This window comes from Parasteatoda tepidariorum, chromosome 4 (assembly GCF_043381705.1).
Source record: "Parasteatoda tepidariorum isolate YZ-2023 chromosome 4, CAS_Ptep_4.0, whole genome shotgun sequence".
NCBI classification, from domain to species: Eukaryota; Metazoa; Arthropoda; class Arachnida; order Araneae; family Theridiidae; genus Parasteatoda; species Parasteatoda tepidariorum.
In genome coordinates this window covers 9077193-9089493 of record NC_092207.1, presented here as the reverse complement: position 1 = coordinate 9089493, position 12301 = coordinate 9077193, and the positions used below count along the sequence as shown (strand labels likewise).

The 12301-nt window shown below is 32.5% G+C and overlaps 1 protein-coding gene across 1 annotated transcript in view; it reads left to right on the top strand.

Moving 5' to 3' along the window:
• LOC107454545 (neural cadherin) overlaps window positions 1-12301 on the top strand; it is a 500390-nt gene that overhangs the window by 15826 nt on the left and 472263 nt on the right. Inside the window, exon 2 of the mRNA XM_071180540.1 lies at window positions 9105-10410. Within this exon, the coding sequence (XP_071036641.1) occupies window positions 9153-10410 (1258 nt within the window). The 5' untranslated portion in view covers window positions 9105-9152. The remainder of the gene's footprint in view (window positions 1-9104; window positions 10411-12301) is intronic.

Here is a 12301-nt window from a genome sequence, read left to right as displayed (position 1 = left end):
TCTCATACTCCAATTAATTTTGTGGTACTTACTTTCACGTACTATATAATGCATATTTATTCTCAAAATTGATTTTGAAAATTTTATATATCTGTAGTTTTTCAGAAAAACCTGTTAGGTTAATTTAAAAAAAAAAAAAAATTGACATCAAATTTTTTAACTTTTTTTTTCAAAAATGTTCCAAATTAATTGGAGTATGCAATTGCGAATCAATCAATTAATTAATTAATAATTAATTAATTAATTTGCTAATTGATTTATTAATTAGAAAATAAATTAATTAACCTATTAATTACAAATTAATTGGAGTATGAGACAATTACAATAACTAATAGTCTGCATTGAAGTAATAAAATATCGATTTTTCTATATATTGAATTATTTTTTATCTCTCATAGGACCTTCTATGGGCCAAAACGAATGTTGCCCCTTAAAATTATTCCTCATAAGGCATACATCCCACTAGTTTATTTTAAAATTGGCGAGTCACACTTCCCCAGTTTCCCTTGTAAGCCATAATTTGTAGGGGGAAAAAATGAAAAGAGATAAATATCTAAATGGAATTTTGTTCTCTTATTGCGGAAATATCTTCCTCTCCGAATTGTTTCTTTTTCTTTATAAGAACAACAACAGCAACACATTTTTACCTTTTGCGAAGTGATATATTGGATGTATTTTTTTTTTTATAATTTGTGAAAAAGAGTGACCCTCAGGCGAGACAGAGAGCGACAATTTGAGGAATGCGATTCTTTTGATGTACGCATTTCCATCTGTCTCTTCCCCGTCAAAGATTGAAGGTCAGAGTTATATTATTTTTTCTTTTTGGATGCACAAAACACATCCACAATAGAGAGTAAAAACAATGCGGCAGTACAATGACCGATCAACGAATGAAATGAATTTTTTAACCCTCATATCATCTCTCGCACGAATTTTCATCTCGTTAAAACATTCCTCATTTGACAGTTAAGACAAAACTTTATATAGTTTCAGGAAATAAGGACAAAAATTTACATCAGGAACATAAAACTTAAAAATTTCAGATGAGCTTTGACACACTCTATTGATATATATTCTACAGTAAAGTTTTATGCATACATTATTTATATTTTATTTATAATTTATATATTTATAATTTATATATTTATAATTTATAATATTATATATACATTTTATTTTATAACCCGCTATGAACAGTCAAGCCAATTCTGAGTTTACGANTTTATAATTTATATATTCATAATTTAAACATGTAAGATGCAAATAAAGCATGCTTGATTTAGTAATTAATAAAAATCTGTAGGTCGCGAAATGGGACAAGAACTTACGACTAACATCATAAACATAAAATTCAAAATTTCAGATGAGCTTTGACATGTATTAGTCTATTGAAACATATACAACAATTAAGTTTATGCATGCATTATTTATATTTTATTTAAAATTTATATATTTCTTTTCAAAACATGTAAGATGCAAGTAAAGCATTTTTGATTTAGTAATTAATAAAAATCTATAGTTTCACGAAATGGGACAAGAATTCATGACAAACATCCGAAACATAATACTCAAAAATTTAAGATGAGCTTTGACATGGATTAGTCTATTGAAACATATACAACAGTTAAGTTTATGCATTCATTATTTATATATTTTATTTAAAATTTATATATTTCTTTTCAAAGCATGTAAGATGCAAGTAAAGCATTTTTGATTTAGTAATTAATAAAAACCTATAGTTTCACGAAATGGGACAAGAATTCATGACAAACATCCGAAACATAATACTCAAAAATTTAAGATGAGCTTTGACATGTATTAGTCTATTGAAACGTATACAACAGTTAAGTTTATGCATTCATTATTTATATTTTATTTAAAATTTCTATATTTCTTTTCAAAGCATGTAAGATGCAAGTAAAGCATTCTTGATTTAGTAATTAATAAAAACCTATAGTTTCACGAAATGGGACAAGAATTCATGACAAGCATCCGAAACATAATACTCAAAAGTTTAAGATGAGCTTTGACATACATAAATCATCTGAAATATATTCAGCAGTAAAGTTTTTGCGTGCATTATTTATATTATATTTATAATTTATATTGAAGCATATAAGATGTAAATAAAGCATTTTTGATTTAGTAATTAAGAAAACCTATAGTTTCACGAAATGGGACAAGAATTCACGGCCAACATCCGAAGCATGATACTCAAAAATGTAAGATGAGCTTTGACACACGTAAATCATCTGAAATATATTCAGCAGTAAATACATACACAACTGTAAAAATGTAGAAATCAGTTATTATACAGTGACCATTACCTAGTGTGATTCATAAAAGTGCCAAAAATTGTTTCAAATTATCTAGGTAATCTACAAACTACCTAGATGAGCCGTGATGGCTCAGGGGATAGAACGTTCGCCTTCCAATGAGGTGAACCGGGTTCAAATCGCAGCGATGGCTGTTCTATACGAATTCCGCATCCGGCTTGCACCGACCAAAGTGCTGGTGGGAAATATCCTCAGTGGTAGACGGATCATGGGTTAGAGTTCATTTGTCGTCAGAGTAACCATGAGCGGTTTACGTGGTCTTCCTCTCCATGTAACGCAAATGCTGATTAGTTCCATCAAAAAGTCCTCCGCGAAGACAAATTTTATCCAATTCTCGATCCAGGAGTTCCCGTTGTCTTCTGGATTGGGTTCAAAATGACAATGCTACGGAGTTGAACATTAGTCATAAATCCAAATTTGGGTCGGCTGTTCAACGACGGTTATAAATAAATAAATAAAAAAAAATAACTATATAATCTGCATATTGAATACTAAACACTCGAGATATTTGCTGGAACAACAGCAACGTTTCTGTAAGCTTCAATTAAAATTTTTTTTATTTTTCGCTATCATAAAAATAAAGTTGCTACGAACAAAGAAGCAACAAATTAGTTGATTAGAATCAATCATAGACAATTTTAAAAATACTACGCCAAGAATCGACGTTTAAGACATTACAATTAAGGAGATATCGTTTACTTATTTTTCGATACATAAAGAGTCAAATCGAAACATTCAACAAATTATTTGATAGAAAGAGAGAAATAAACTATTTAACTTCCAACGACATGGAAGCCGTTAATGTGCTCATTACCTAGGTAACATGCGGAAAATCCTTGATTTCGATCTTTAACGGAACAAATCAGTTAATCTGAGGATTAGCTAGGCAATGTTCACTCATTGAAAAGAAAAATAAGGCCAAAACTGATAGAATTTGGTAAAATTTACCGGGTTTCCGGTTTCTTATGGGAACACCAAGAAGCTCGGTAACTTTTACAAAAGCGCTTTTGTTATGATTTTGGTAAAATAAGCAGTGAAAATGGTTTTATATGTCATAAAATGTGGTAAAAATAAGTTCATTATTATGCCTTAGAGCATAGCATGAAGCCCACTTTTTGATAAAGTTTACTTTTCAGTTTTGTATATTTTACTAGATGTGTGGTAAGAGGAATTATAATTTTGAAAACCAGAATTTTTGATAAACTATTCCCCTATGAACGAAAAAATTACCGATTTAATGTTGTAACTACCGCATGTTATGTTGTTGTTAATGTTGTTTTATTAAACAAAATTAAGTTTTTTTTTATTTTTTAAATAACCAGAAATGTACTATAAACCACGGTGATTTTCCTAGAGTTTTTTTTACTTAGCGCCTTAACAGCTTTCGAGCTTTAACAGTAATCATGCGCACTACTCATGCACACTACTTATACTTTATCTATAAATTATAAATTTTTATTTTAAGCAAATAAGATCATGCTTGCATGTAAAAACAGAAAATTCAGTTAAATGCCACAGCCCGGTATACCCTACACTGATGTTTTTTAAGGACCAGTGCCACTGCCCGGTATACACTACACTGATGTTTTTTTAAGGTTCAGTCCACCTCCCATTATGCATTTGCCCGGTATACACTACACTGATGTTTGCTTAAGGTTCAGTGCCACTGTCCGGTATACATTTGCCCGTACTCCGAACACTGTTGTTTCTCCTAATATAACCTCAGCAGATATTAAAATATCTGATAAATACGTGGGTTGTAAATTAAATAGTGGCAACTTAACCTTGAAACTCACAGAAGGGCGGGCATGCGCAAATTGGATGCGAGAGCGGTGAGGTGGCGCTGTTGTCGATGTGTAGAGTGCAAAAAAAGGTCGATTTGCTTAGAAGGGTAGTTGTTGTGTGGCGTTAAAGTGAGGAGTTTCGTTTCCATCGCTCTAAAGCATGTTTTCAAAAGATGATCAGCGGTCGTGGCTTACAATCGAGGTTGCCCGTGGCAAAAATGCAACAGAATGCTATTGAGGATTAGTGGAAGCCTGTGGAGCAAATGTTTTACCGTATAGGACAGTAACACGATGGGTTTAAGCATCTCGTCTTTTTTCGTCATTAAGCCTTTTCACAACATGCTTTAGAGCGATGGAAACGAAACTCCTCACTTTAACGCCACGCAACAACTAGCAAATCGACTGTTTTTTGCACTCCACACATCGACAACAGCGCCACCTCACCGCACCCATACCCTATTTACGCATGCCCGCCCATCTGTGAATTTCACGGCTAAGTTGCCACTATTTAATTTACAACCCTCGTATAATAATATCAACGAATAATTAGAATTCAAAATAAGCGAAAAATATTGCAAAATTTCGAGGTAGAGAGTTTAAGAGAAGAACTGAATATATTTTCAGAACTAAATATGTTCTAAAAGAGTAGAAAAATATATTCTAAGATAGTTCTCTAGAAAGTAGAGTCATGAAATGTAAAAACAACTACTAATAAATATATATATATATATATATAATGATAGTTGACTATAAGTCTAAATACAGTAATGGTAATTTAATTTTTGAAAGTGAGACAAAAATAATTATACATTANTCTCAAGGAACTGTAAGTAAAATTTTAAAAGATTATTCTACAAATCAAAGTTTTAAAAATAATCGCTCAAATAGTGGTCGTAAACGAATAACCACACTGAGACAAGACAGAATGCTGAAACGTGTCGTCACTAAAAATCGCTTCAAGAGCTTGAGATTCATAAGTAGAAAGTGGAGAGAACAAGGAGTGGATGCCTCAACATCTACCACACTACGACGACTCCATGAACTTGATTTTCAATCACGTGTGCCCAAGAAAAAGCCGCTACTTACACGCAAGCAAAAACGGGCCAGAGTGAGGTGGTGCAAAGACAGATTGCAATGGGGTATTCAGGACTGGAATAACGTACTTTTTAGCGATGAATCGATGTTTTGCGTTTCCCACGGTCACCAGGGTGTCCGTGTTTGGCGTTGTAAGCAAGAAGCTTTTACCACAGATTGCTTGAAACGCTCAGTGAAGTTTAGCACTTCTGTAATGATTTGGGGGTGTATGGGTGCTGAGGGCTTAGGAAAGCTGTGCATTTTGAAAGGAAGGGTAAATTCTGAAGTATACAAGGAGGTACTTGAACATTTTATGATTCCGTCATCGGAAGATCTATTTGAGGATGACTCTATCTTCCAACAAGACTCCGCATCTTGCCACACGTTAAACGCCACCACTACTTGGCTTACTAACAATAAAGTCAAATTACTTCCTTGGCTGGCCAATTCACCCGATTTGAACCCCATCGAGAATATATGGGGTTTAATGAAGAAACGCCTTCAGGATTTAGCTCCAAAGGACAAAAATGAACTCATAGAAAGCGTGAAATCCGTTTGGGCAACTATCAGCAAAGATGACTGCAAAAAAGAAGTGCATCGTATGCAAAATCGTTTGCGTGACGTTATTAAAGCTAAGGGAGATGCCACTAAGTATTAACTATTCATGCAGATTTCATTTAAATGAATTATGCTATTTTTGTTCATGTTATTCTAATTTTTTGAACCACTGTGAAAATTATTCAAATTTTTTGAATTTTTAGAAGAAATTCATTGTAAAAACTTTTGCAATATCATAACAATTTATTTATGTTATGTTCATCTACAAAACATGTAGAATGTGATAACACACTTCAAAATTCTCAGGTATTCATTTTTACCAAAATAAATGCATATCTCAAACCACTATGTGCTTTATTTATCATTATTCTAATATTTTGAATTGGAGTTGCATGTGATTGTTGACATTCACCGGCGAAAGTCGACATTCTCTTTATTTCGGTCATTCACGGTGACATAGATACCATGCTACTGTAGGTACCTAATATAGATACTGTGGCGATATGTTTTTTTTACAGCCCCAAGCAACAGTTAAGTATGACGGCTGGTTGAATTAAATATATTTATCCTCAACCTTTTGACGCTGAAGTTTATTAAACATATTTTTCATAATTGTTTCATTATTTTGTACTCAAAATAAGTGAAAAATATTACATATAACAGTATACTCTCGATATCTCTACAAATGATTCTAAAAAAATTTCGAGATAGCGAGTTTTAGAGAAGAACTGAATGTATTTTCAGAACTAAATATGTTCTAAAAAAGTAGAAAAATATATTCTAAGATAGTTCTCTAGAAAGTAGAGTCATGAAATGTAAAAACAACTACTAATAAATATATATATATATATATAATGATAGTTGACTATAAGTCTAAATACAGTAATGGTAATTTAATTTTTGAAAGTGAGACAAAAATAATTATACATTAAATAGAAAATAATTGGTTTACAATAAACGTATTTTGTGATTTTTTCTGTTCTGTTTCACGAAATATTCGACATGACACGGTTTTGAAACGAAACTGTTCGACATAGGAATTCAAATTAACATTGTTTGGATATGTAATGCCAAAGGGAAAAATATTTTTTTGTTGACATAACAAGGTTTTCGAAATATAGAAGTTCGAGATATCGAGAGTATACTGTATTTAGCACTTTAATAATTTCTATTTATGAAATACAGCATGAACCACAGGTCTCTTTTTCTGCATTAACGGCAAACACACGGCTCATTTTCAAATTTGCAATTATTTAAATCTAACAGAAACAGTTATTCATCATTGAAAATTCTTTAATTTACAAAATCAACTATTGACAAATTTTTGAATATGAATGAATTTTTTTTAAAACTTCTTCTTTTGGATTTTATATTTTCATACAAATATAATTCCGATAATCTAATAGATTTTTTTTAACTATTAGACTGTCTTTTATAATAAAAAAATATCAAAATATATTTCTGCTTGTAATTAGAGAGTCAGAAAAAAAATATAAACTGGACTCCGGTGCCCCACCTGCGTCAAAGGGTTAAAATAATGAACTAATGTATAAAGAAATTTGTTTAAAGCTAATTTTTAATATTTTTGATGTTATTTTCATTTATATAACAAGCTATTAGTAAATATCAACAATAAAAAATTTTTATGTTGCACAAAAAGTCACAAAATTCTAAGAAATTGTGTCATTATATACATCATTATTTTTCTAATTGAAATTAAAAAGCAGTCAAAATGACATCCTTGGGCTATCTAGTGTTAAATACTATTACTAAAATAATAAAAATTATTTTACAGACAAACAATACCTTTATGCTTCATAACTTTTATTAATTTTATGTTTAAGACAAAGTATCTGGATTTTATGTGTGAAAAATGGATTTTATCATTTAGTTTATCTGTGTAATAAAAATGCGTGGGGGGGATCATCATTTACAAATAATTTTTATGTACTATCCCTAAGATAAAAATCGAAATCCCTATTTAACATTCATTTTTTTATGCAAATGTAAGCGGAAATAATGCTGTCGTAAAAATTATATGTTTCCAGCAAAATATCTTAATTTTATTTTTACGAGCGGCAAAAAATATTCAATTTTTATTATTTTTTTTAAATATCTTAATGCCATGAAATTTCTTTGTTAAAAATTGTTTGACTTTCGTATTACTTCCTAAAATATTTTCCCCCGATTCAAATTTTTATCTGTTAAAAAATGTACTTTCATATTAAAAATAATTATAATAGCTAGAGTTAAAAATCTTATTGACCTTAACCCTTAAATTGATGCTCTCTTTTGATAGAAGACTGGAGTTGCTGCCACTTTGGATGATTGATTAATATTCATAATTCTTACGGAAAAAGAAAGGGTGACATATTTTCTTTTGTAGAAATTTAATGGTTTCGACCTTTTTTTGTTATAAAATTTTTTACTAATTTTTTTTGCATCACAGTCTCAAATGAAACCTATCAATGGTTTGAAAATATATAAATAATAATAATAATAATCGATTATTTAAATGGAAAAAAAATTGTAGGTATAAAACATTTATATATAATTTTTCTTAACTTTTAAAGTCAATTTTTTTTTAATAGAGCGAATATTGTAGTGACACGAATATTAAATAATTGTGATTTATGAATAAGTTAAACATATTAATGGGTAAATAATGTAGCAATTGAATTTGAATAGTTTGATAGCCGTAACAGTGTTTTGATCAATTTTGAACTCTGTTTATGATGTTTCAAAATTGAAACCCTCAGAGAGATTGAATAAAGTAAGAATAAGGCTGCAGACCAATTGTCTTCTCGTACAAAAAAAAAAAANAAAAGCAAAAAAAAAAAAAAAAAAAAAAAAAACTCTTTTGATTCGCGTCTAGAAATGAGATTTCTCAGGTTAAAAGCTTATTTTAGTCTTATTCAACTAATCAGCATTAATTTATTTTGCATTATCATAAAATTTCGAAGATCTTCGTGGATTTAAGTGACAATTTCTGAGTGTGTTTTGAATGGATGGACCGCCAATCTTAGTTTACGTTGGCAACAAACTGTCAAAAAGTAACCTAATAAAACCTGTTTTTTAGAAGCAAATTGAAGTGCCCAAGTGTGCACATGAACAGTTTAAATGAGTCTTAAAAATTTCTAGTTTTGGCCAATTAGACAAGACATAAAGGCAAAGCACAATGTTGCTTACTTGCAAACTTTAAGTTTAATTTACTTAAAAATTTCTCTTACGCAAAATGTCTCTTAGTTCCATTCAGTGTTCTATCTATTCCATCGCCTATATTCGTCATTGCTATTAGTTGTAAATTTATTAAAATATGAAATAAAACATGTTTCTTCTTTTCATATTGCAGGAGCTGCCCGACAAAAAATCATTTGCATGTAAAAGCTGACTCTTCAGGATGGCGGGGTCCAAGCGACTCATCAGAATTTTAGCGGTATGCTGTTGTCTCTTGTCTTCGAGTTGTCTTGCCGATGTCCTGCGGGTTGCTGTTCCCCACGACGCTTATCCCGGATATGGAATCACCAGGCTAGATTACTGGGGACAAGCTTTCAGCCTGCTGGAGAACGAATTTTCTAGTCTTTTTGCAGTCATGAGTGACGGACTTCTGATGCCGACCAGCGAACTCAGCCACCTGATCGACTCTCCACCCTTGACTCTGGTCGTCAGACAAGAGGCACAGAATGGCACGAAAGAACAGATGATAGTGATCCACGTCGTCGATAGGAATCGGCTCGTGAGGTTTTCTCAAGATAGCTACAGCGGGCAAATCTATGAGAACGAACCGGCGGGCACGGTGGTCGAAGGCCTGGATAGGATGTTTGCAACTTCGGATCCGTACCATCCAATCATTTACACTTTCGTGTCAGGAAACGAGGAGGACGCCTTCAGTATTGTCCAACTTCCAATCAACAACCTCTCCTCCAGTATCGTCATCCGGACGAACCGCGTCCTGGACAGAGAAAGGCAGGAAGTGTACGACCTAGTCATCAGGGCCACCGATGTCCAGGAAGCCAACAGCGCCGACGCCCAAGTGACCATCCAGGTGAACAACGTGAACGACAACGCTCCGGTTCCGGAGAGGACCATCTATGAATTCCGGATCCCGGAAGACACGGAGCTGTATTCCATCGTCGGAAACGTGAGTGCTTACGATGCGGATGGTGATAAACCCGTGTATCATTTAGTGTCCCGGCACCCGGTGTTTGCCATTATCCCGAAGACGGGTCAAATTCTTTTGATCGCGGCACCCGAGTTGAAGACCTACAAGTTGAATGTGCGCACCCAGGATACAGCGAAACCACCGAGGATTAGTGCTCCCTTTTCGGTGTATATCGAAGTGTATAGTGAGGAATTACCACTGGAAAGTGAAAATGTCGACAGCAACGATATTCAGTTGCTGTCCCGTCAGAAGAGAAGCGTGAGACCCACGAAAAGTTACGAGTATAAGGAGACTGACGGCAGCAAACCAGGAAAAGTGATGTTTCAGTTGGATAAGAAACATCCCCAAGAAACTTACAAGATGGAGAACCCTATTAAATGGGTTGATGTGGATTCATCTGGTGATGTTAAGATCAAAGAGCCCTGGGATTATGAGCAGCTGGGAAAAGAAAAAACCATCGATTTTTGGGTATTCGTCACTGGACCCAACATCAATGGTAAGGGAAATTTTAAGTTTTGATTCCTAAATCTAACTTTCTTTTTGCACGTTTTATCAATTTATACTAATTTTTGAATGACTTATTACTTAACATTTTTTAAAAAAAAATAGTTAAATTTTTATTTATTAAAAACACACTGACCTCATTACAGAAGATGTTTTGCAAGAATCGATTGTTTGCTTTAACAGTAGAACATGTTTGGTAAGAATCGATTGTTTACTTTAACGGAAGATGCTTCGTACGAATCGATTTTCGAACTCTTAACATGAAATGTTTGTAAGGATCAATTGCTTACTTTAACAGTAGAAGATGTTCTGTAACAATCGATTGTTTACTTTAACAGTAGAACATGTTTGGCAAGAATCGATTGTTTACTTTAACAGAAGATGCTTCGCAGGAATCAATTTTTGAACTTTTAAGATAAAATGTTTTGCAAGGATCAATCGTTTACTTTAACAGTAAAAGATGTTCTGTAACAATCGATTGTTTACTTTAACAGCAGATGTTTCCTAAGAATCGATTGTTGGCTTTCGTGGTAACCAAAACCTATTGACAAATTCTTGAACTGATTTTTGGTATGCGTTCTAAAATAACATTACATAATTTTATTACGGTCACGTTACGTGAAATAGTCTGAATTTTTTATTTATTTATCAAGAATTTTCTGATGGTGCTTATTTTTTACTATTCCAGCTCTTTTTAAACGTTCAGTGAATGCATCGATTCGTTTAAGTGTAGCAATTTAGAGTAGTATTCATAAGGAATCACTCCACAGCGTTTAGGAAAAATCTTCTTCACATAGATCCGTTGTTCTTGTCGTATGCCTGTTTAGGCAGTGGGGGTGCGATTGTTCCTGTTTTTCAGTGGCGCCATCTATGATCAGGAATTCGACTTCTGCCACGCTATTCACACAACCACAACCCGTTCATGGGGTGGGTCACATTCACACACAAAGGAGAAAGGACATAGAACACACACCGTGAGAAAGAAACATCCATGCCTTGCCTGGGATTCGAACCCAGGACCTTTCTGATGCAAGAACAGTTCCCTGCCCCCTACACAGGAGAGTCGGCTTATCCGTTGTTTACCAATCATACAGAAAAATATAGTATCTGAACAATGGGCTTTTAGAAGGAATATTCTCTAATCACCACAGAGTGTTTCCTTGCCAGAGTGAAACAATTTATTGCTTCAGACCTCAAAGAAACGTGCGTTTTGAAAAACAAATTACATTTAATAAGTATCAACAATAATTTAACAAGGTATCCCCTCTTTATTAAGATTATTATGATATCTAGCTCTTTTTTTGTTCCCTCCACCCAAAAAATTTAAGTAATTCAGCTTTTTTTTAATTCAAGGAATTAATGAAAATCATGAAGTTTTTTTTCTTCCACTTATCATTTTTATAAATTCATTGTAGTTTAAGGTAGAAGAATTCTCCACATGCCATAACAGATTATTTAGTTCACTGTTTCTTAGAGTTATCTACCTGCATGATTAGCCTTTAAGATTCATTTATCGCCTTTTTATATTCATTTTTCATTTTAAAAGTGCAATTTCGGTTACTTACCTAATATATTACTAAGAGTCGACGTAGACTTTTTGTGAAAGGTTTATGTTTTTGTAAAAATGTCTGAAACCTACTCATATGTATGAGAATTTGTGAAAATAGGATTTGATTTTGTGAAAAATCATAATAATAGCGATTTGTTAATATTTTGTAAAAACTACTATTTTCTTGAATTTGTAAGATTAGTCCTTTTTTTGTGAAAAAACAACGCACCCACACACCGTTTTTAAGCGAAAAAGCAAATTTATCAAGTGAAAAAAAAAAAAAAAAAAAAAAAAAAAAAAAAAAAAAAAAAAAAAAAAAAAAAAAAAAAAAAAA